This window comes from Gallus gallus, chromosome 6 (genome assembly GCF_016699485.2).
Source record: "Gallus gallus isolate bGalGal1 chromosome 6, bGalGal1.mat.broiler.GRCg7b, whole genome shotgun sequence".
Taxonomy (NCBI): Eukaryota; Metazoa; Chordata; class Aves; order Galliformes; family Phasianidae; genus Gallus; species Gallus gallus.
Window position 1 is genome coordinate 32996512 of NC_052537.1, and position 24643 is coordinate 33021154.

A 24643-nucleotide genomic window follows, 5' to 3' on the forward strand; every position below is an offset into this window, starting at 1 on the left:
GGTCTTTTTGTCCTTCTGTAGGAATTGATATCATTGTAGCAGAATGCTACTGTTCTGTTTTGGAAAAACTACAAAACCAATGTACAGAACATTGTAATCTGTGTAGTACTGTATTAAGAGGAGAACAAAATTAAAAAAAAAAAAAAAGGAAAGCCTTTACTGGGTATTTATAAGCACTCTTCTTTTTGCAGTGGCGAGATATGCTAGTAGAAGCAGCAGCTGCAGCTTGGGAGTATTTGTAAACACTGTAGAGCTCACAACAGTACAAGATGCTCTGTCAGATGTTAAAAATAACGCTAAAATATGTAGCTCCAAGTAACTGCATGTGTAATACTGACCTTGAAAGTAATAATGTTGCATTAGTACAGATACTGTTGTAAATGTTTTTGTAGTCAACTGCTTAAAAAAAAAAAAAATCAAATCCAAATTGGTTTTGTGTCTCAGTGCTTTCCTGAAGAAATTCTGATAATTCTCCCAGTGCTGTTAAAGAGCAGAGACTTGTGAGAGCAGGGTTTTCTCTAGTTATTGACCTTATGGGTTACCTTTTGTGCTGTAACTTCCTGGAAGCAGATACCTTGTGCCCCAGCATACAAGCAGGTTCAAGACTTGAAATAGGCAACTATTTTTAGGGTAAAACACTCCGTTTGAAGCTGCAGCAGTAGTAGTACATCTCATGCTGTTCCTCTGTGTTTCACAACATCACTTCATGTTGATGTAACTGAAAAACTGATATGTGGAGCTGTGTTATTTCATATATTTGGTCAGGTGTAAATGTTTTCGTAGCTATCATGGATATGGTTCTTGTGAGCTAATAAATACTCCCCTTCTTCGATTGTTGTTGCATAAATAGCTCAGACGTGTTTCATTTTGCTAGCAGCTAGATGCCTCTGTTACCTGGTGTGTTAGGCTTCTGATGTGCTAGCAGACATGGAGAGCCTTTTTTTCCTGAAGTGAAGCAACTGAAATTCTGTATGACATTTTGTTAATGATGGAATACCCAACATCAGTTGCTAGAGATCATTCCTGGGGCTCACCAGCACCTATCTTGTATTCTAATATTGATTCTATCAACTATCATGGCTTTTTTCCTCTGCTTTTTGAACAGACCTTTTTTTCTGGCTGTTTCAATGTTACTAAAAAAGTATCTTGATTTTTCAAGCTTAGTCTGTGTGGAGATGATTGTAGCTTATATTTAAGAATGTGCATTTATTTATATTTGTTTATATTCAGTGTTTCTTGTGATTTTGAGTATGAAACTAAAAGCTATCTGTAGGGCGGTAATGATTTAGTTCTTCTGTAATGAAAACAGTTTGGAAGTAGGTTGAAAGCATCCTGATCCTTGATGAGAAAACCAGAATGCAAATGGAGCTGTGAATTCTGCTGCTGTTCTGCTGAAAGAGTCCTTGGGTTCCTTCTATAACTTAAAATCTTACAATACTTTTCCTTTTGAACTAAGGAAAAAACAACACAACAACACACCTAAACAGCACCAAGAGCTGTTAATAATTAGTTCTTGATTTGAGAAGTGATTTTTTTTTTTTCCTGTCATCAATGTCATGTTTTCCCAAGTGTTCTTGGCAGTGGAAATAACCTTAAGAATGCCTTTAGAGCTTTGCAGCTTTTCTGCTGCAGTCTCTGGGTGTTTTATAGAGCATACCTGTATGGGCAGCTATGCCAGTCCACCTAGTAGTTTTAAATGCAGTAAGTCACATTTATGGTAGTTTTTTTGTTACCTTAGTGTGACGTGCTTAAAACAATGTCACTCTTGATGGAATGGTTTTCCCTGAAGTGCCTGTTCTTGCCATTGGAATCAATGGAGTTACTGTGACTTGGTGACTTATTGTTTGTTTGGTGGCTGGAGCTGTTGTGAATTTTTAGCTGAGCTGAACACTTGCTTTCATTTTCTAACTGCTTATCTAAAAGTTGACAAGTCTGTGTGAAATATGAAGTGGGTTGGTGAAAGCTGATAGAGGAAGAGTCAGGATGTTGACTTAGCATAATCCAGCTGATGAGTAGTGTGGCTTATTAGGGCTCGGTAACTTCACGCTGTACCCACAATTATGGGGGGTCCCATTGCTGTAAGTGTGTGGGAGAGATGGATCACTTCAACATCTTTGGATGTATGAGCTGTGGCTTTCCTGATGCCACAAATAACAATTAGAGGGGCAAGAGTAGGAGTAATTCTTGGCAAACTGGTGGCTTTCTTTTCTCCTAGATGGCATCTTTTGAGTACACCAACACTAACGCGTGGTACTTTAGAGCACTTGATTAATCAACTTCATCTTCTCAGCTGTAGTATAAAATTCTTTTTAGTAGACCTTATTTTTTTCCACATTTGTTCTTATTGGGTGAAACTTGTAGATGTGTGTCTTGTTTTGTGGATTTAGAAGAATATGTGCTGTCTTCAACTACTGTTGGAGATATCCACTAATACTCTCCCTTCCTCTCATTAAATATACCATCAAGGATTCTATTTCTTGCAAACATAAGCTGTACAGAACGTAAGGAGTGCAACTCCCATGTTTCAGCATGATGCGGGGACATAGGTGCTTGTTTGTATTGGCCTTAATGCAAGATCAGTGAGAAGAAAAGCTAATGGATGCTTACTAGTGCTCCATTTAAGCATAGCAGTGCTGCTGTAGGGATGGGTGGAGCTGGGTTGAGTGCCTGGTTAAAGCTGCCTCTGGGTTTTAGCATTACAAATGGAGTAAGACTGTCCCAGCTCCTAACACTCAAAGTTGCTTGGGGCTCGTGCTCAGTACTTGCTGGAGATTCCCCTCCTGATGCTTCGAGGCTGGGCTGCACAGTGGTGCTGGTGGAGTGTGGTCACTGCAGGGCACTGGTGGGGATTCCTGAGTTGCATTTTTAACTGCTGAGCTTGAACTGTAGCTCACAGATCGGGGTAAACTGTATTCTTTCTTCTCCAGTCCTGCTTGCTAACTGCTGCAGGAGAGCCTGCTTTCCAGGCTCAGGTTGGGAAGGTAGCTGCTGTCGTGGGCAGGCTTTGCTGCAGGAGGATGGCTCCAAAACCAACCAGGCGTGCGTTCTTCTGAGCTGCCTGGAGGAAAAAACTGAATGTGTTTCTTAAACAAATCCAAAAATACTTAGAGCAGTCTGTAATGAATCTTGTTTTGCAGTACACCCTTAAAAGGACTGCTGGCTTGTTCCTAATATTCCTACATAGGTCTGCTTAGTTTTTTCTTTGTCAACTACTTTATCTCTCTTACAGGTTTTTTTTTTTTTTGCCCTCTGTCATTCTCTCTCCTGTTCTTTGAAACGATGCCAGATGCGTTAGCCAGGCATCCCCAAGCCCTGTGGGAAAGGAGTGCAGCTCTGTTTGGATTCAGGTGGTGTTTACAGGGCAGTGCCAAGCTGCAGGACAGAGCTGCCTTCAGCCCAGCATCCTGCAGTGACTGCTGTGCAGGGACTGGTTTCCTTGTCACATCACATGCATGGCACAACTAAACCTTGCTGTATGTGGGTTGTCAGCCCTGTAACAAGGAAGTGGAAAACATATGGGTGGAAACAGACTGCTGGAGGTGGGGAGAGGTCATGCCTTGTGCTTTGCTTGTGTCAGCTTAGCCTGTCTTGAAGTGTTTGGGGGAAGTGTAGCATGAGTTAGTGACTGACTAATTCAGGTGATTACCTGCTGTGCTGGCCTCTGCTAAATGTGGCAAGCAGTGCTGTGGAATGACTGAGGAGGAGGGCCCTGCTGTGAGCTGTACAGCCTGTCCTCGTTCCCCACTACGTGTACTGCTGTGCCAGGGTACAGTGATGTAAGCATGCCACTGTCACCTGGAAAAGGAGCTTCCTGGTGTGTTTTCCTCTGCACTGTGCATATATGTGTTCTAAGTGGTTGTGTGTGTGCATACACATTTGTGCTGTTGTTGCATATCTTTCCATGAGTGTGAAACTCTTTGTTCCTTCCTCCTTGCTAGTAAATCTCAGCTCCTGAAGTACATCTCTTTCGGTCTCTTGACTCCTTTTAAGTACTCTGTGGTGTTTTATGCTAGAAGTATTTGAATGAGTAATCAAGTTAAAAATACTTATTTAAATTTGCCTTGGAAACACCAGTTGTTAACTTTGAAATCATGCATGCTTCTGTTTTTAGGTTACAAGTGTGCAAGTGAGGGATTGGCCATCAGGACAGCATGGGGTTGGGTACAGCTGGCAGGTAGGAGAGGGGATGGCAGGGATCTCTTCCAACAGCTCCCACGTGTGTGTGTGTGTGCTGCTCTGCCTTGTAGCGAGGTGTTGGAAGCACAGTGTGCGGCCTGCATGGAGATGGGAGAGCTGTTTGACTGTGTCATTACTTTCTCCATGCACACTGGTGTTGGCTGGCATCAGGTTTGAAGTATGTGCCTTTTTGGAAGGTAATTATTGAAGTTGATGCAAGTTGCAGAGCTTGAGAAACTCAAAAAGTGCACTGTATGGAGGGTTGTGTCTCAAACTGTCATTAGCAGAATGTGTTCTGCTGCTGATTGTGTGCCAGAGCTGAGGAGGGAGGTCCTGGAAACAAGGAAAGAGGAGAATGAGCAGAAGGATGTGGTTAGAGGCCCTTAAAGGCTTTTCAAACAATCCTTCTGTTTTCTTTTTATTAATCTGTGTGAAGCTCCACATGCCCCTGTGAACGAGTCCTTCCTCTAAGAAGAGAAAATTCCTCTCTTCCTGAAAGCTTTCGCTGCTCAAAATGATGAAATATGGCATTACTGCTAAATCTTTGTGACCACCCAATGTGCCCTGAAGTAGTTGGAGCTCCAGAGAAATGTTCTGCTTCTTTGGTCAAACCACAGCTCCTTGGTACTCACTGTTTGAGGGACAGTGAGGCTTCAGACAGGTGTCAGAGCTGGGTTTAGGGCTGTCAGCATACTGTCACGTGGTGTGAGTGACCCCTTCTTAGGAGCATGGATGGGTAAATCACATCTGTGATGTGGTTAAAGTGAGGGTTAATATTCTCTGCCCTTGCTTGCAGAGGTGTATCACTGCCTATGGGAAAGAGTTAAGTTGCTTTATTTGCAAACAGTGCCAGCTGGTGTTCTCTGCAAAGGTACTGAGGTGAATGAAGGCAGCTGCTATAGTTTTTTTTTTCTTGGAAACTTTTACAGCTGGTGGTTTTGAGGTCACTGAGGCTGTTTAGTTAAGGCAGTTTGGATTTAGGAAGGAGGGAGCATGGTGGGATGCAGACCGGTGTCTGCAGTTTGTAGTGTCACACTACCTCTTCTGGGATGCACTTCAAAGAGAAGCTGTTCTTGTAAGGATCAGCTTGCTCTTGTGAATAATCAGAGCAGTGCCCTAGCAAGAATCATAGAATCACAAAGGTTGGAAAAGACCCACAGGATCATCCAGTCCAACCAAGAAGTGTGGCTCAGGGATGCTGTGTGTACAGTCTTTAGGCAAATGCCACTTCCCTCTGACATTTTAACAGTATGAGGAATGCAGTGGGTGTCAGTGGGGAATAGTCCAACTGGCGTGGCACTGCATCAGAATGCAGTTCAAAGAGTGCTTGTGTAAGTAATGGGGCACTTGTGCTTTATGAAAAGAAGTGAATTAGAACATCAGTAATTACTTCTCTGATATTTCTTGTAAAAAGTGCTTTGTTGAGCTTAATGTAAATGGGGTAATGAATTGGAGGCTGTCATCCATCTGAGAGAGACTAAAACCCTTGTAGGAATGTGCCTCCTACTGGCATTAAGGACTTGTTTTGGTGCGGTGGTACAGACTTTAAGAACTGCAGATGGTTCTGATGAGTGTTGTATGTAGGCAGGTTTGTCCCCTGGTTTTTGGGGTGAGATTGACACTTCCTAGTTCAGGTTTTTGTCAGTCTGTTTTGGAAGCTGCTGCATCTTTGCTTGGGGTTTGCTGCGGCCTTGGATTGCTGTGACTGGCACAGCCATTTTCCCTGTTCTGAACAGCTGCAAAGGAGTAGGTATTTGGGTAAGAGGTTTGTAATGGCCATAGAACAGGCTCTGCTGTAGTGATGCTCAGGGCATTTAAATTGCAGTATTTTGGTGCAGATGAGCGCTGGACATCAGAGCACACAGCAGGTTTTCAAGAGCATGCTTCTTTTAAGGAGAGGCTCCTAATGGGCTCTGTGGGGAAAGGCACTGTGAAGCAAGCTCTGCACCGTTTGTGTGCTGCGTTTATCTGTGGGGACTCCATTACAGCATAGCTAGTAATCTCATGGAACAGCTTGCCTGGATTTGTGCTAAAAAAGAGCTGCTGCCACTTTTTCCCTTTTCTCTTCTGTAGTCACTTGGCTGACTGGATGGAAGAACAGAGGACGGCCAGACTTAGCGCTTGCACATCACCACTCCTCCACAGCCATCAGTGCCAGCTTGAGGTGGCATATAGGACATGACACTGTTCTTCTGTTAAAGTGCTGCCAACCTATAACAGATTTACAGTCCCCTCCCCCCCCTCTTTTTAAATAAGTCCTAGAAAGCATATATGGTATGCCAGTTTTGATATGTGTACTGATGGCTTGCTTAAATCTCATCAGTGAGATTAGAAATGTACTCTTTAAATGAAAACTGGGACTTCTTGGAATGGCAAGTATTGCAAGACTTGGGAGTGCACTGCAAGTACTGGCAGTACTGTACCCAGCACATGTTGCTGGTTTGGGTCCTTACTGCTGCTCATAGCAGTTAGTGCTTGAAGCATTGCACAGCCTCCAGTGGCTGCCTCCCAGCATTGCTTCTTGCTAGGGTTTGGCTGAGCATGCTTGTTGCTGTAGCTTAGAAGAACACTTACAAATAGGGTATTCCTTGGCACTGTCTGAAGGCTGTAGTGTATGCTGCTGTGCAGTCTGTACCTGGCAGGCTGGCTGACTGAGACTGCTGGGAATTGTTGGGTCTGATCATCTGTTGCTGACAGAACGTTTTGGAAATAACAAGAATGTCGTGTGTGGCATTTTATGGATGCAGCATGCATTGATAAAGCTCTTACCTCTTCCTTTGGTATGCCTCAGTTTCACCTGGAAGCAGAAATGTAACAGGAGCACAGCTGTGCTGGTCAAGTATCCCATACTGTGTTTCTTTAGCACGTGTTTTAGGGAGAGTCTTGAAACTGGTCGGTGAACTTTGTGTTCTTCTTTCCCATTGCTGAAGTAGCTTTGCTCCATCAGTAGCAGCTCTTTCAGTGGAATTCCATATGACTTTTGATGAAGTGGCAGAGGTTCTGTGACTGAAATTTGCAATTAGATTTGTTGCTTTTGATTACCCTTGAATAATTTAACATTCAGCTGTAGAGGCTTTATGGAATTAGTTAGTTCTACCTGCTGAGACACATCTTGCACTGGTTATCCATTTTCCCTCTGCACTCTTTTCTGAAATCTTTCTAATTTCTGAATTAGAAAACGATAGACTTCTCAAAAATATTTTTCTGCTTTATTTGTCTGGTGTTCAAACTTCAGTCCTGAGCAGGAATGAGCGCCCTGGTTGAAACTTTCCCCTTTCCTTCTGTTGGGTTTTTGACTCTCTGTACAGTGGAGTGAAGGAAGAACGTGTCACCTGTTCCTGTACTGTGGCTGTAGGTAAATACTGCTGAGCCTCACAAGTTGACACAGAGTTCAGCTGCAGAAAGTGGGGGACAGGATTTTCTTGTTTCTCTGTTCTGCATTTCACTCTTCTGTATGTGAACTGCTGCAGATAGTTTCTGAATGGTGTGTCTGAAGTATTCTCTTTGCTTCTGTATTATTAAAGATGGCTGTAAGGTTACTTTTCTGTTTCTTCAATGTGTGCTTTGTAAGAAAACAATGTAAGCTATCTAAAAGAAGATCTTAAATTTCAAAGTCTGTTTGATTGTAGTGTGTTGAATTGGAACCAGTGTTGTTAAACATAACACCACCACACCTTGATGTTGCATCCTGCTAATTGCAGCTAAGGAATGCATTCTGCATGAATGGTCTTGATGTGAAGTGTGGTCCAGCAGTTTGATTCCCGGAGACTCCAGAAGATAGTAGGGATTTTTCACCTATCTCACTTCAGAAACCTAAGCAACACAGAGCTGATACACTGTGTGTGTGGTTTCTCTTTAATTCTTTATGAAAAGAGTAAAGATAACTGAATGATAAGTAGGTTCAGTCAGTAGCAAAGTGAGTTGAAGAGAAATTGTTTCCTGTATCCTCTTTTGGCGTTGTTCTAAACCATACTTGAACAGTGCTTTAGTGATTCTATTTCTTAGATCTGGTCATGTGTTTTGAAGATAAGAAGGGAAAGTACAGTGAAGGAATCTCTGTAGTATCAATGAATGAATTTCCTTCAGTACTGTTCAACAAACAAGTATGTTATGCTGGGTGTTTCCTAGCAGAAGGGTCCTTAGCACCTCTTGGTAGCTGGCTTTCAGTCTGCCACACCTTCCAGCTATTTTGGGTAGTGGAAATAGTCCAAGAGGTGAGGTAAGTGTGAGTATGGTTCTTTTATTATTGTTTTCACAACAATAAAATCACTTGAATGTTTGTTGGTATGCAATGATCTTCATGTTAGATCTTTGTTAGATATATATTGAGAAGCTGTGTAAGTTAAGGTAGTTTGCTCTACAGTGGTCTAATTGCTATCTAGAATGAATTATTTTATTGTTTTCTTCAGGAGTTGTAGAAGGTGACTTAGCTGCTGTTGAAGCCTACAAGTCGTCAGGAGGAGATATTGCCCGCCAGCTCAGTGCTGATGAAGTACGCCTGCTAAATCGCCCGTCTGCTTTTGATGTGGGGTACACGCTTGTACATCTGGCAATACGCTTCCAGAGACAAGACATGCTAGCAATTCTGCTTACAGAGGTGAGCTGCTTTGGCTGTTGCACAGACTGAATAGGAACCTTATGTAACTGTGCCATTGTTTGCAGCCAGTGACATGTAACTTCATTTGCTGGTTGACACTGACATTGTTAGAATATATGAATTGCTGCATTGCGCCTTTCCTCTGTTGTCGCTTCTCCCTAAAAGGTGAGTTTACTGTAAGGCTGTATGTATGCAGTGGTCCTGAGGACATAGAGGTTTACCTATTAAATCGTGCAGTCTTGGCAAAAGTTCTGACCTCACTGGTGGTGGAAGTGAGCTATTGTGGGGCTTCCTGTGCTTTGGGTGGGGGAGAGGAAATGCCCCGAGGGCAGAACAGTGATCTCAGTGACAGCTTAATTTGTCAGAGTTTTGTTAACAAATACATCTACCTGGCAATGACTTGCCCTTTTCTTTCTTCCCTGAGATTCTTTAGAGCTTCTAGGAGAAAAGCAAATTCCTTGCTTTGCGATATGGTGACATTTTCCCACTCTTCCCCCCTGCGTAGGCTCATTGGTTCTTCTGTCCCCTTGCTCTTGCACGTTCCATTTTCTTCTGTGTTTTTGTGTGGAGCAACCTCACTTCTGGTAATCCTTCCCTCTTAGAAGGCCCACAGCTATTTTTGTTATCTTTTTTTGTCATCTCAGACTTGTTTTCTTGCCTGATGAGAGCAGTTTTTATTCTGTCTCTGCCTCTATTCTGCCTGCCTCCCTAATTTGGTGCTTATTGCAATTTTGAGGCATGCATTCTTGAGGAGAGTGGCCTGCCTGAGAAGAAGCGCATGAGGCTGATGGAATGCATAGGGTTGAGTAATTATACAGAGTAGCTGAAGCAAGACAAATGGAGCAGAAGTCTTGAGAAGGGTGCATACTTCTATATGGCTAATATCAGTACTTTCTGTGTGGGTAACATAGTTATTTGTGTGAATGGAGTTCAACTTTTTCTTCAAAAAGCCAACTTGCTGAAATGCTGCCTGTTTGTTTTTGTTTCATTTGCTAGAAATATTTACTCAACATAGCATTTGTGGAAGTATTTAGTAGCATTTGAGCTACAGTGTATGCTCTCTTCTGCTGGGATATTTACTAGTGAAAATGTGTCTTTTAAAGCTTTGTTTAAATACCTAGTCATCCTGATGTTGCTCCCCATGCATCACTGAATGAGCTCCTTCTGCCATGCATTAGAATGCAGAGAAATTTAAGTGTCTTACCTTAATAGCTTTTGGGAAATTTCTCTGTAGGAAACTGTTGTGTGATGGTAATGAAGTTTAATGCAAAGTGTAGGCTGGGCTCATGTATCAATTTTGAGGTACATTTCTCTCCTTTTTGCCTCCATTTTTCTGCTGGAAGTGGTTGTCTGTTAATTAATTTCTATGATTTAAAGCAGACTTTAACCAGGTTTATTATCAGCTTCATGCTAAATGAGAGGTACTAATTCATTGTATATGACTGTGCGACATCTTTCAGAGCACTAATACTTCCACTTTCATTGCTTCACTTCCTAAGAAAGTACTTTCCACCGATGGTTATCACTCCTAAGTCTCAATACTTAACTAGAAACAACACTGAGTGCAGTAACTCCGTTGTGTTGCAGGTATCACAACACGCAGCAAAGTGCATTCCTGCCATGGTGTGTCCAGAGGTCACGGAACAAATTCGTCGTGAAATTGCTGCATCTCTTCATCAGCGGAAAGGAGACTTTGCTTGCTATTTTCTGACTGACCTTGTAACCTTTACGTTACCCGCAGGTAGTTACACAGTTCTTATTGATGCTTCATTTTCTTTTTTGTCTGGTTGCTTTTTGTCTCCTAGTTGAGAACTGCTTGTTTGGGATTGATACGTTGACTTTCTGAGAGCAGTAGTGTCCATATAGGCTTTATTTTTGTTTTTTATTTCTTTAATAATTGAGGTTAGACCAAGTAGTTGAATTTGCAAACTAATTCTTGGCTTTGCATACTTCGTGTACATCAGTTTTGTGAAGTAAATCCGTGGTCCTGTTCAGATATGAGGAAATGGATGAAAAGTCAAGTCGTGTAAGAAAAGGCTGTGTCAGGATCAGGGCTTAGATATTTCTGGACTCTCACATGATGTTTCTTATAGCTATGGTAGCTTTCAGTCCTTTCCTTGAAGACCCTTTTAGATTTGCATCTGTTTATAGCAGTAGTGCTTAATAAGTAATACTTACAGGTACGCTGCAGTCAAGATGATGTCATTCAGCTGCTTGCCTCTTAACAAAAGGATCTATTAGAGGACTTCTAATCTTCAGCCCCTGTTTCCTTTAATAGAAGTACTATGCAACATAAGAAAATGTGTAGATAGAAATTGTACTAATCCTTATAAAGCAGCAGCATTGCAAGAAGGCTGTTGAGAACCACCTGGTTGAGTGTTACCACATCTCTTCTTCCGAGAGTCTATAGATTTGAAAATTACTTTTTTCAGAGGAGGCATCAGGGATAGTAGGGTAAAGGCAATATATTCTCTTGAATAACAGGTGGTAATGTCTCTTCTTAAGGTAATGAGTGATTTTTATATTGTCTTCCCATTTCTCCAGATATTGAAGACTTACCGCCCACAGTCCAAGAAAAGCTATTTGATGAAGTACTTGATAGAGATGTTCAGAAAGGTAAACACTCCTGGCTAGTATCTCTCCTTACTTGTCCTTAATGAGTATTTATCTCAATAAATACACTTTAAAATGCAGATTTGTGTGCATGTGTGGCTTTTTGCCTGAGTTGTTTTTTAAATACAGGATCGGTAATTTTGAGTTAATCTCCACCCTGAAATTTTGTTTAACATTTCCATTCTATTCAGGAGGCAGAGTAGGAATGAAGTCTTAGAAATTATGTCCGTAATGCATCTTTGGATTAAAGTTTTCTGGGTATTTTTAAAGCTTTACAGCTAAAGACACAAGCTCTTCACAGAAAACCTAACAGGTTTTCTGCTTCAGTAGTGATTCTAAAGCAACTGATGTGATGTTTCTTTAAGGCCTGGGTACGTTTTTCTTTCTTGACAGTATATAGCCCAAGGAAGCAGGAGCCTTTAGCTGCTGTGCTTCACCTATATTTGTAGTATGACAAAAATGCAGCTTTGTTCATGTAAATAGATTGAGATTATGCTATTAATATGCTCTTCAGTTTGAGACTTCAAATGCGAATTCGGCTTCAAGACATCCTCTTATTACAGAGCTCGAAGAGGAATCTCCTATTATTAACTGGTCACTGGAATTGGGTACGCGCTTGGACAGCAGATTATATGCACTTTGGAATCGGACTGCAGGGGACTGCCTGCTCGATTCGGTCCTACAAGCCACTTGGGGCATTTATGACAAAGATTCAGTGCTGCGGAAAGCTCTTCACGACAGTTTACATGACTGCTCACATTGGTAAGTTAGTTCCTATGGCACCCTTAAAGATAGCTTTCCACGTAGCACCGTAGTTGTAGTTAAAAAAAACCAACAAAGCAAAAACAAACAATGTAAACACAACTGTGTGGATCCAAAATGTTGAGTCAGTGTAATTCACGTGGTAATCTATTCTAGCTTCTTTTAATTGCAAAGCACTGGAAAGTTGGGCATCCTGACGTCAGTGATTGTGATCTTCATCAAACAGCATGTAAAATAAAGTGAAATACCTCATGCTGTGTGCTTGTCAGGAGTGTGCTGACCACAGTTAGAACTGGAATTTCTGTATACATGCAGTGGAAATCCTGCATGTGCTCCGTCTTCCTGCTGTTGGGGAATAGTTTGCAGAAGATTCTGTTGGAAAATAGCCTTTAATTCCTATATGACTTTCTCAGTATTTTCATTGTCTGCTAAGTTGCAGCTTTACTTGGTGTTGCTCTTTTTGTTCCTGTGCTGTCTGCTGAAGCAATGGCAGTAAAGCACTGTGCTGACACGTAGCTAGCACTGTCACTTGACTATAGAAATAATTTATCTTCCTGAGTTAAATTCTGCTCTCTAACTCTGGCAACCTTCTTGAATCCAGTACTGTGGTTTGCCACTGCTGGAAGAAAAATATTTGTTGTCAGAACCCAACTGGTCTGTGCCAGCTCTCAAGTGTGCAAAGTGTGCAGTGGGACTAAAGCAGGATATTGATAAAGGCTAACATAAGACACGGGAGATTAGATTTCATATGTTCTTGTCATCAAGAACAAGAGAAGCTCTGTCAGCTGGCATAGTAGGGAGAAAGCCTGTCCCCTTTCTCAGGAAGGTGACAAAGGCTAATTTTGGGGCTACCTCTAAGAAGATTTTGGGATTGCTGCCCCCAGCTACTTGCTGTTTTGAGAAACTCAGAGTTAGTATCCAGAGCTGCATTCAGTAATGTGCTTCTCAAGCTGTTTTCCTGGGATCCTGTCTCCCAAATAGCTCTGTCACTACTTGAGAGTTGTTTATAGTGGAATGTGCATATCAACCACGCAGGAATGTCCCTGGCATCACAGGCAGTTCCTCTAAGGCCAGAACAGCAACTCATGATAGATCAGGTTTTGTTCTTTATGGTAACAAGACAAAGCGTGGTATCTAAACACACGCTGCAGACAACTGAGTTTTAAACCAGTCTTTCAAACTGTAAATGCTAACTTCTGTTGACTGTTGTGTCAAACATAATGCTCGTTATTTAGAATATATTAAATCTGGTTAATCTTCTTAGTTTGTGTTCTGTGCAGAAGCTGTATTCTCCTCTGAATTTACTTAGCAGTGCTTTCAATGAGGACCAATGTAAACCAGATTGAAATATACGCACCCTCATCATTGTTTAAATGCTGTTGCCTGCTTTCAGTCTATGTAATCTCATTTGCTGGCTCCTTGCTAGAAAAATAATTACTGGTTCTAGGATAGACCTCTGCACAGCTATATCCTTAACAGGACATGATCTGCCTCTGGGTGGAAGTTCCTGAAGAATCAACTGGCGTTTTTATGGTGATAGTATGTCAGACTTGAGTCATAATTCCTTTCAACAAATCTAGATTGAGGTTCTGAGAACTCACAGTTAAATTCTGCTGCAGCTAAATCATTCTGCACATCCTATACATGGTATATAGATTGTGTGGGAAGATACGATTGACTTTAAACTCCTTGGGCTGGGACATGTTGCAGATATGAAGTGCTGCTGCTGTCGCTGGCTTTAATAGTAGTTGCTGAAGGAATAGGCTCTTAACTGCAATCGCTAGTCTCAACAATAATACATTTTTATCTACTGGAATTGTTCTCTAAAGTCTTCACGAAGGTGCTTAAAAACAAATGTTTAGTCAGAACATCCAAGTAACTCATTTGGCCTCATTTTGTTGTGTTTGTTCAGATGCTGAACAAGGAAGTGTTCAGTGGAGACAGTCTGGTGCTCAGGAAAAGCTTGGCAGTGAACTTCCCGCGGTTCTCTTTCACTGACATCCAAATGTCTTCACTTTTTTTTTTTTTCAATTTACTCTGACATATACTTTGATTTGTCCCTTTTTGTATTCCACTCCATTTAGGTGGAGAATGTAAGTTGACTTACAGGACTTTTTTTTTTACAGATACATTCATTCCTATTGTGTTAACTTGAACAAAATCAAGGTCTTGAGGCCTTGTCTGCAGGGTTATCGGAAGACCCTTCTGTGAGGTGATGTCTCTGACCACATGGCTAACCCCAAGAAGCTTCTCTAGGAAAACTTTCACAATATTTCATAGTTTATGTTGATTTTTGTTTGCTTTTAAGCAGCAGAATACAATCAGACTTCTCTCAGGTTCTCTTAGATTAAAATTTTAAGAAGTTAATATATGCTGCTGAATACGTAAGTCGATTTTTTTGTGATGATTAAGGAAGATAAAACAGAGAGAGTAAACTAGTATGTGAAATGCAAGCTTTTAATAAAAATCAAAGCCTTATGGCTTAAAAAAACAGAAGTGTAGATAGGATCAATTGTGTTTTCTGGTACTCGATGCTTTCAATTCTGTGCAGTTTTATACCTTTTCCATGTATCATTGCCATACTTTCTGGTTCAGAAACTGACATCAAATAGACTAGTTAAGAGGCAGAATCTACTTTAAGTTGATATGCTTGGGTGTTCGTTGGCACATGGCATGGTTGAAGAAGAAAATATCTTTATTGCTTTCGTGAGAAGAATGAGTAACTTCCCTTACATGGAATGGAACGTCTTGGTTTTGTTTGCTGTAGATCAACGCTTAAAAATGATTAAGGCTAAATATGACTTTGTAAAAGCTATTACAAGATGTATCAAACAAGCTAGGAGCCTCTTAGCTAGGAGCTTGTATCTGCTACAGTGTGTTTGCTGTAGGCATTGTGATTTCTTAAATGAGGATTGGCAAAATGGAATCTCAGGGAGATCTGAAAACATATATATTGTCCTTACAGATGGTCTTTATTTCCCTCTCATTCATTACAGATTTGGGATAATGGATTACAAGGGCTGAGTACTGCTACCAGGCATACAGTGGCCTTTACCTTTTTCTTCCTCTCTTCCCCTCCTCCCTTACCCCTATTTTTTTAGGTTCTATACGCGCTGGAAAGAGTGGGAATCGTGGTATTCCCAAAGCTTTGGTTTACATTTCTCATTGCGAGAGGAACAGTGGCAGGAAGATTGGGCATTCATACTCTCTCTTGCAAGCCAGGTAAGAGGAATTCTTCATAAACTTGCTGTTTGAAAGGGTATGTTGATCTTTCTGAAGAGAAATTTCTAGAACTCTGACTGTTCTTGAGGAATAAGTTTGGTTTTTTTTGTTACAAAGAAGAACATTCCTCTTAAGCCAGCAATATCAAATGATTACTGAGTAGGATCTTCCTGGCGAGTGAATTTAAAAATGTATTTGTTGAGGTTGCTGTTAAACAGTATAGAGTGGAAAAAGCTTGGTTCCGTTGGTGTCCAAGCGTTGTCTGTAGAGTAAACTAATACATGATTGCTTACTGCCCTGCCTCCTAGATCCTGCAACGCACACCTCCTAGAACATACCCCTACATCTCTAAGTTACACTAGTGAAACTTTGGCAGGCTGATACTTTGCAGCTCCCCTCCAAAATGAGATTCACGTTTCAACATGCTTCCAACTACAGGAATATTTTTAGCTCCCCTTTTAAATTACATACATGGTATTTGTAGCTATTTTCCTACTATTTGTTTTGGATGTGCTCTTTTCCTGTCATCAGAAGATACTTACCGTAAGCTTTCCCCAGATGAGCCAATTATTTTAGACTAAATATTTTGTAGTGCTTCATGGCTAACTGAAGGATGAGATGTGTTAGACTGAACTTGGAAGATAGGACAAAGAATTATTACAGGCAGATTAAGTTCTTTTGCACGCTGAAGTGGTTTTGCTTATCTCCAACTGACATGTAATAGTCTTCACTCTTTCATTCTTTTTCTAGCTAGCCCTTAAATGCATTTTCTGTCTCAGTTTGGAGAATAATTTTCAAATTCCAAAGTAGAGAGAATAAGTTCCCTTTCAAACGCTGTCTGTATTGTCTTTGTTTCAGCCTGGAGCAAGTTTGGAGCAGACACACATTTTTGTACTTGCACATATTCTTAGAAGACCAATTATAGTTTATGGAGTAAAATATTATAAGAGTTTCCGAGGAGAAACGTTAGGATATACCCGCTTTCAAGGTAAGCCTGTATTTTTTCAAATTTAGTGTTACCTAATGTTCAACTGGAAGTCATAAAGGAAGCTGAAAGAGTGACACCAGCTACTAGATGGAAGGGGGCGGAGTTGTGCTGTAGGTAAACTCTTCTGCTGTTAAAAAGAACAGAACGAACCACTCAAAACTGCCAATTCTTCAGTGTATGGTGGGCACACTGCCTATAACCACAGTTTCAAAGCAAAACATTTTTTGCTTCCATTCAACGTGCTCTTAGCCTGTAATTTATCTAAAACGTTCTGGTTAGTGAAAACTTTCCAAAAGTTGTATGGTTTGTACTGCTGTAAGACATAGGCTTAATAAATGGCATTTGAAATTCTGCCTGTCTGTGCTATTAGTGGCTATGAATGTTCATTTTCAGTTGAATTGCACTTAGCATTTCCTGGAGGAGAATCTACAGCATACTCGATAAACGTGGGGGAGAGGTGGGCTAATGGCGTTTGCGTTGTTTGTATTGGCATGGGTTCCCAGCAGAGTGGCAGTGGGGTTTGCTGGGTGCTTTTGCAGCACAAAGCAGGTGAATTGAAGCAGCCCTAACAAAAGTGAAGAGGAATTGTCCTTAAAGCCAGAGGTAAAGCCAGCATGCAAGGGAAGGTGGAGAAGTGTAAAGTAGGGAGGAGAATGATAAAGTTGGAGTTCTTTTAGTACTTAAAGAAGTGGCTGTTTACTTGAATGTATGCCACAGAAGCTGGAAAAGGAGTTCTCTTCACACGCTCTACTGTCAGTCTGCTGTGTGAGCTATAAGATTAGGTAACTTGGTTACACGTGATTACAAAATGGTGGTCAACAGATAAGGCCATTCATTTTCTGCAAAAGGAACTTCCATGATAAAGTTGAAAGGCAATTCTTAAATTCTCTGTGATGCTGCAAAGTGTTGATGACTGAAAGGCAAGTGTGATATAAATACTGGCCTGCTTCTCAGCTAGCACTGTGGCTTTGGGTATCTGGATTGGGTTCTTGCTGCTTTTGCATTCTGGACAAACAGCCTAGCCATCTTTAAGGTAAATATAATGGTGCTATGTTGCTTAGGTGTGTGTAGATTCCTTAAGAATTCCTTCTATTTTAGAAGTGAAATAAGTGCTTTTGGGTGACTTACCAATGTATTCATGGCAACACTTCAACGTTTCCCTATTTGCAGGAATAAAAACATCAGAGGGGATTTGAAGCATCTGTACATGCTCAGCAGTAAACATAAGAGATGTGGAAAGAAGTGCTCAGTCCTGCCCTGCAGCTGTGTGACGGTGTTAGGGCATTCCTTTGGCCCCATGCTTCATCTTCCTGGCTCGTGTATCTCTGCCTGACTCCCAGCCAGTTGTTTATACCTGCACGTGTTGTTTGTTTGTTTAGAGCCTAGTAGAGAACTTCCTGAAACAGCTCTAGAGCCTGCTCTTTGTGAACAGAAATGAAGTTGGCAAACTGGGAAAGGTGGCCAGTCCACACTATGAAAAAGAGTTGCAGGTGAAGTTAAAGTATAACCCGCTGTAACTACTTACAGTCTTCAGAGAATTGTGGAAGCTGTGTGGTTTGGACGTTTGGGGCAGTGACAAAACATCTTACACAAGGAATAGGGAAGTGGAATACTTCAGAGAGCATAAAATCTGTTACTCTTTGTAGCTGTGTGTTTCATTTCAGATGATGAAAGTACAGGCTGGGAAAGAACAGTTAGTCATATATAGACACCATCCTTTGGGGTTTCAGTTGCTTTTGACTTAAAGGCTGAGTGGTTGCCGAATGTTTTCACTTTGTAATTGGGCATTAAGGTAAACAAGTGCAAGGCCTGAACACACTGAAATTGTTTTCTTGGTGAACCAGGAGGTACCCAGGTACATGGGACAGCCCCTTGCTAAACGTGTGCTTCCAGGAATGCGGGCAGACAGATGTTAATGAGCAGTGCTGCGCTCACTGCAGGCTGCACTGGGGATGCACAGCAGGTGAACTCAGGACTCCTGTGTCAAATTACCTGCAGTCACTTCTTGCCCTGTCCAGCTGCATTCTTGTGGTTAATGTCTGCTAATTAAATGCTGGCAGCACAGCTGAAACCAAGTGGCTGTGCAGCCCTTGCATGCAGAGCAGTGTGGGCCAGCAGGACGTGTCTCCTGTGAGTGGTACAAGACTCTTCTGTGCCTGTGAGCTCTGTTGTCACGTGTTCCCTTCTCAGAAGCTGTGAGGCATGCTCAGAGTTCTGTGACTCAATATATAGCCCTTTGTCTATGTTTAGGATCACATTAACCAAAAAAAGAAAAAGGAAGGGTAGTGTGGGTTACAGTAGAGATGGAAAAAACTTCTTTAAATGCTTTTCTTAACAGCATGTTTATAGCACACTGGGCAGTGACCTAAACTTCCTATCCAGCCCCCAAACCTCCTTGCTGATCAGATTTCTTTTTCTCCAGGAATTCCTTGTTCTGACCTGGCAACCTTGCTGTGAATCCCATAACTCACAGCCTTCTGGTCGCCTAGATTGCAATCAGTGGTTCATGCTTCTTTAATTATTTAGGCTCTGACAGCAACAGATCCGTTCACCTGACCTTAAGCATCTCCTGGTCTAGCTGCATGAATATACAGCTTTCAGAATTAAAGAGGAAGAAAGTGACTGAGGCGTTATCAGATCAGGCTGGAGAAACAAAATACGTTGTGGATGCTGCCTGGGTAGCTGTGAGCCCCTGCTCTTTTCTGTGGGGTTTGTCTGATAAACGTGATTGTAACCTGGGGAAGAGAGGAGTGTTCACCCTGCGGGTGCTGGGATAAGCATTCCTTGCCCAAACGTTCGTGCTTCAAATGTCCTCTGGTTAACACTTAGCCCTTGTTCTGCGTCTTTCGGGTTTAGCGGGGAATTGTAGTGAGACTTTGTTATTAAGTGGGGAGTGGGAGAAACGGAGAGCTAAGATAATTCTAAGGATCCCTCCTCAAATCTAGATTTTGTAACAAAGCTGTGACTCGTAGCTGTGAGTCGTTCCAGTTCTTTCAGATTTTTCTTGTTTTTTTTTACCCCAATTAAAGAACGCAGGGAGTGGGAGAAGGCCAAATACTGAGAGCTTGCTAATTTTTTTGTAGAAAAGATGAGTTCTAAGCCTAAATAAAACCTCCCAAAGCACCCCCTGCCTCAGATTTCCACGTTACCGCTGCTCTGCAGTGCCCATGGCTGTTGGAGGAGGACCCAAGTGCCTTGTTTTGCTGCGGCGTCTGTCCCTAACTTGCTGGCAGCAGCTGTACTATGAAAGGTTGCTATGCTACATGTGCACTTAAGTTTATGCACGGCTATTTTTAAACTGTCACAAGGTAAGGCCTGCTTTTGCTGAAGTTGTCTTGCAGCAGTACGCACCAAGAGTTATTTCTCTTCCTAGAAAAGGGTTCTGCTTTTGTTTTGAGACTTGCTGTTCCTCAAGCGAATTACTCTCTTTAATGCTAAAAATGGAAGGGAGGAAAACTGCAATTCCGTTTGCAACCTGTGCCATCACTGATTGCTTTTCTTCACCCTTTCTCCAAATGGGAGCGAAGTAGTGGTGGGTTCTGGTGGTTGGTCTTGCTTCTTTTGGAGACTCCATATGCATAATTGATGTGGGTTAATTTATTTATACGGTGTTGATGAGGAGTTGAATTGTCTCTGGAATGGGCCACGTGCTTAGATGCTGAATAATGCTTAATGCAGTACGTTCTTTTAATAAGAGGCCTTTGCAGGCAGATGGCAGGATTCTTGTCCTGGTAAAAATAGACACAACTGGAGCTTTTATTTCTGCAATTCAAATCTTCATAGATGTTGTATGTAAATCTTAACACACAAAAAAGCCAATGGAAGACTGCTTTCCTAACCTTACTTTTTAAATTCCTATACAGTAGATCATAGATTGCAGGGGGACAGTGATGTGGTATTGGTGGGACTGCAGTGGCTTTTGCCTAACCTCGTGCCATTGCAGATCCACTTGACCAATGTGCCAACTCAGCTACAATGGATTGGCTCTGCTGAGCAGTGTGACTGGGATCAGTGTGGACCAAACCAAAAGCTTTGCAGCAAAACACTTGTAGAACTTGATTGCAGTTCTGAGTCTCATCCTTCATTCTCTGTCGTTGTAGGTGTGTATTTGCCTTTGTTATGGGAACAGAGTTTTTGTTGGAAAAGTCCTATTGCTCTGGGCTACACGAGGGGCCATTTCTCTGCTCTGGTTGCCATGGAGAACGATGGGTATGGCAATCGAGGTGCTGGTGCTAACTTAAACACTGACGATGATGTTACTGTTACATTTCTACCCTTGGTGGATAGCGAGAGGAAATTATTGCACATTCACTTCCTTTCTGCTCAAGAGGTAAGAAATAACAGAATAGCTGCTAGCCTTCTTCATAGCTCCTTCTGAGTTGTGGCCTCAGCATCCATGTTCCTGCAGTTCGGAGAATGGTCAGGAATTGGCTCTTCAGATGTATTAATACTGCTCCCCTCCTCATCACCTGAGGCCATTCTGAAGTGTGTTTTTCCATGTATTTGGTGTTTATTTGTAGGTCTGTAAGTTGCATATAAATACATCACGCAGGGTACAGGTGTACCTTGAAAGGACCTGCAAATAAAGACTCTGACACTAATGCCAGACTGAATTTTCTTATGGATGCAGCATAATTATTGGCCAGTATTTACAGCATGGTCTGCCTCTTCTTAGAATGAAACACCACTTCTTTAATGACTATGATAATGACAAGGAGCCACTATAATCAAGTGTGTATGTGGGGGAAGGGAGGGAATGGATGAAACTAATTTGTTGTCCCCAAAAGGGGCCATCCTACAGATGGAGGAGGAAAGAATATGGCCTTCCAAGTTCAGGGAGGGCTGTTTATTTTTTTCAGCAAGGTATGACATTAGCAGCCTCTTACAAGAGGAAGTGTTTTGTATCAAATACTGCTGGCCTCCTAAAAAGTGCTTTGTAAAGCCAGAAGGCTCTTGTAGGACCTGTCCTAATTAGACATTGTACCTTCTGTAGAAGTCGTTTCTCATGAATGACTGAAATAGAGGAAAACTGTATTGGAAATGCCTGCTTGGAGAACTTGGGAGGAACAGCTGGAGAAGACTTCCAAAACTTTCAAATTCTGGTTGAAAAAGCAGTGTGCATTGGTTTGATTGGTGGGGACTGTGGGATGCTCATAGTGCTAGCCTGGGAAGAGAACTGCATTGCTACCCAGACAGGGTATATTTCAGAGTATGTCATAGACTCATAGAACGGCCTGGGTTGAAAAGGACCACAGTGATCATCTGTTTTGAAATCCCCCTGCTGTGTGCAGGGTCGCCAACCAGCAGACCAGGCTGCCCAGAGCCACATCCAGCCTGGCCTTGAATGCCTGCAGGGATGGGGCATCCACAGCCTCCTTGGGCAACCTGTTCAGTGCGTCACCACCCTCTGGGGGAAAAACTTCCTCCCAGTATCCAACCTAAACCTCCCCTGTCTCAGTTTAAAATCATTCCCCCTTGTCCTATCACTATACACCCTCGTAAACAGCTGTTCCCCTCCTGTTTATATGCTCCATTCAGGTACTGGAAGCTGGCTTCCAGAAAGCTGCTGGTAATGTTTCAAGCCTCATTCTCAATCTGTTCTCTGTCTCTCTCCCCCCAAAGATAGGTAACGAGGAGCAGCAAGAAAAGCTGCTTCGGGAGTGGCTGGACTGCTGTGTGACAGAAGGAGGGGTCCTGGTGGCCATGCAGAAGAGCTCTCGCAGGCGCAACCATCCTCTGGTCACCCAGATGGTGGAGAAGTGGCTCGATCGCTACCGCCAGATCCGCCCTTGTACTTCCCTTTCTGATGGCGAGGAAGATGAGGATGATGATGACGAATGATGGGTGAATTTGGAAAAGCAAATTACCAGCACGTAGTGTCTGACCTGGAGTTAGCGTTGCGCTATAGCTGTTTGTTGTGGAACAACCTAATTCTAGAAGAAACATGCTGCAAAGGATTGTTGTAACCAGCATGGGGAGAGTCTAGAAGCTCATCTGCTGCATGGAGAGCGCTAAATGGGCCGGACTACAGTTTGTATAAAACAAAAGAGAAACAGAACACCTAATTTTATTATCAAGACAGAAAAAAAAACAAAACAAACACTTTTCTTTCTGATTGTAAATCTGTCTATAAATGTACCGCATGTGGTTGTGTAAGAGATTGTGTAATAGGAGAAGTATACCAGCATCTTAATTATTGCAAAGAAATTTTTCAGATAAGGGCACTTACAAAGCACACGTTAGGTGGATCTCTCTTCCCTCTGAGGTTCTTTTACAGTAGAACTTGGCATCCTACGTCACCTTTAGATACTCTGACATATGTCATGGGAAAGCTCACTAGTGCTCGGGTCAGGTGGTGAGGTTTTTTTGTTTGCACAAATTACCCACAGCAAGTCGTAAGCAGAGCCACGTTCATTTTACTGATATTTCAGTTACTGCTGTGCCCACAAATAAAACCTGAACTCTGTGGAACAAACTGGAAGAGAAGCTAAATTTTTCATGGAGTGAAATGATTCGTTTCCTGAAAAAAGTCTTTTTGCTTTTTGTTCTCCTCCTCCTCTCATAGTTAGATTCCTTTCGATGTACTCAAGGATATTTATTCAGAGATGTGAGCTGAAGTATAGGGCTTTGATTCCAGTACATATACGCTAAATGGAATTGTGTGAAATCTGAGGACTTGAGATGTGATTGGGAGCTTTGCAGTGTCAGAGCTCCGGCCTTGCTGTGATACAAACTATATATCGTTCCACCATTTATTCTTCCATCGACTTAAACGTTGCTGCAAATGAAAAAACATCCGTTTCAAGGGTTGCTCCTTGGGTGGTTCAGTCTAGTGAGAGTCCACTCAGTTCTAATTAAAACAGAGGAATCTGTGCTGAAGTTGTTCTTAAAAGCACCGTGTTATATATTTCTCAGTATGTAACCCTGGGAATTTCTTGCATGTCGATTGATGTGGCCATACTTAAACTCATGTAAGTTCCTAAGACTGTAAGCTCAGAGTATATTCTCCAGTAGAAATTTTACTATATTTGATAACTTTAGCCATGTAACCTGTAATGGATAAAGTTTACCTAAAAAGCTCACGTAAACACTAAAGGTTAATGCCAGTCTTTACATATACAGTGCAATTCAGGTTGTCTTGAAAAGCACTTTGGATGGTGTGGTGGTTCCGCAAGGAATTTTGCAGTAGATGCAATTGTTGAAATTAGGATTTGGAAAGAAGCCCCATAGCACATACCGTTATGTAGTGGAGAGCTGTGGAAACCCTGAGGAACTTGCTGCTTTTTTGTCTCCCAAATGCTGCTTAGATGGTGTTGAAATGCGCACAGCTCCTCCATAAACTTGGCGATGGCACCAGAAGTACAGAGAGAATGAAGCACTGTACTGACTGAGCAGTCTTCCCATCGCAGACCCCACTGAGGTTTGTTAGGAAACGTCTGCAGATCTTTTGGCCGTTCCACCTCCTCTGATTGGTGCATGCGCAAAACGTCAGGTCAGAGAGTGCATGTTTATGTGCAGTGGATGAATGATTGACCCCAACTGACAGGCAAGCTGCTGATCCCAAAGAGGTTTTTGACACGCATACGGCCCCGTTTCAGGTTTGCTTTCTAAGTCGTATTATTTTTATTCTCAACTTGCAGCGAAGCCCTTTTACCCCTTGTCTTGCTGATGGCCAAAGCTGGGCTGTCAGGGAGCTGCAGGCAGCGTGTGCTGGGATGAGAGCAGCGTGTGGCCCCTGCAGCCCTGCCTCTGTGCACACCAGCACCGAGGGATGGAAGGAGAAGCTCCTGCCTTCAGTAAGCTACTCGGAGGGCTGTGCCGTGTCCTGCCGCACCCCTCCCTGTGCCCCCCGCCCCTTACTTTCACAGTCACGTTCTGCTGAAGGAAGTAAAGCTTCCTTGTAATGTGGGGAGAATAAGTAATGTGAAACCTACCCTGAGCCCTGTTCTCTGCACACGCCTGTCCCTCCCCTCAGCTTCGTGTGGGCAGCCTGCAGCGTCCCCAGCGAGTGGCAGCTCACCGTGCAGCCAGTGCCAGCTGCTGCTACCGCATGCACCGCACTCCGATGTGTACGTAGTTCTGGTGTGAGAGGGCAGTCCTGGTACCTCAGAGCTCCTGGCTTTCTTAATCACTATTGTTTTGTTCCGATGTGCTGTACAATGGTATGTTCAGGTTAATGAGCTTCCCGGCTCCCTTCGGAACTGGGGAAGCATCTTTGCAAAATCAAAGTGCTCCAAACCTCATGTACTTGTAGATTAAAGAGATGCAAACCCTGCTTTGTGCTA

At 42.4% G+C, this 24643-nt stretch overlaps 1 protein-coding gene across 3 annotated transcripts in view; it reads left to right on the top strand.

Moving 5' to 3' along the window:
* The window catches only part of ZRANB1 (zinc finger RANBP2-type containing 1), a 37698-nt gene extending 13055 nt beyond the window's left edge, over window positions 1-24643 (top strand). For all 3 annotated transcript variants that reach the window (XM_046943172.1, XM_015289058.4, XM_015289060.4), the window contains 8 exons: window positions 8586-8773; window positions 10361-10514; window positions 11318-11389; window positions 11950-12148; window positions 15250-15370; window positions 16229-16358; window positions 20459-20688; window positions 21981-24643. In XM_046943172.1, the coding sequence (XP_046799128.1) occupies window positions 8586-8773; window positions 10361-10514; window positions 11318-11389; window positions 11950-12148; window positions 15250-15370; window positions 16229-16358; window positions 20459-20688; window positions 21981-22199 (1313 nt within the window). In that variant the 3' untranslated portion in view covers window positions 22200-24643. The remainder of the gene's footprint in view (window positions 1-8585; window positions 8774-10360; window positions 10515-11317; window positions 11390-11949; window positions 12149-15249; window positions 15371-16228; window positions 16359-20458; window positions 20689-21980) is intronic.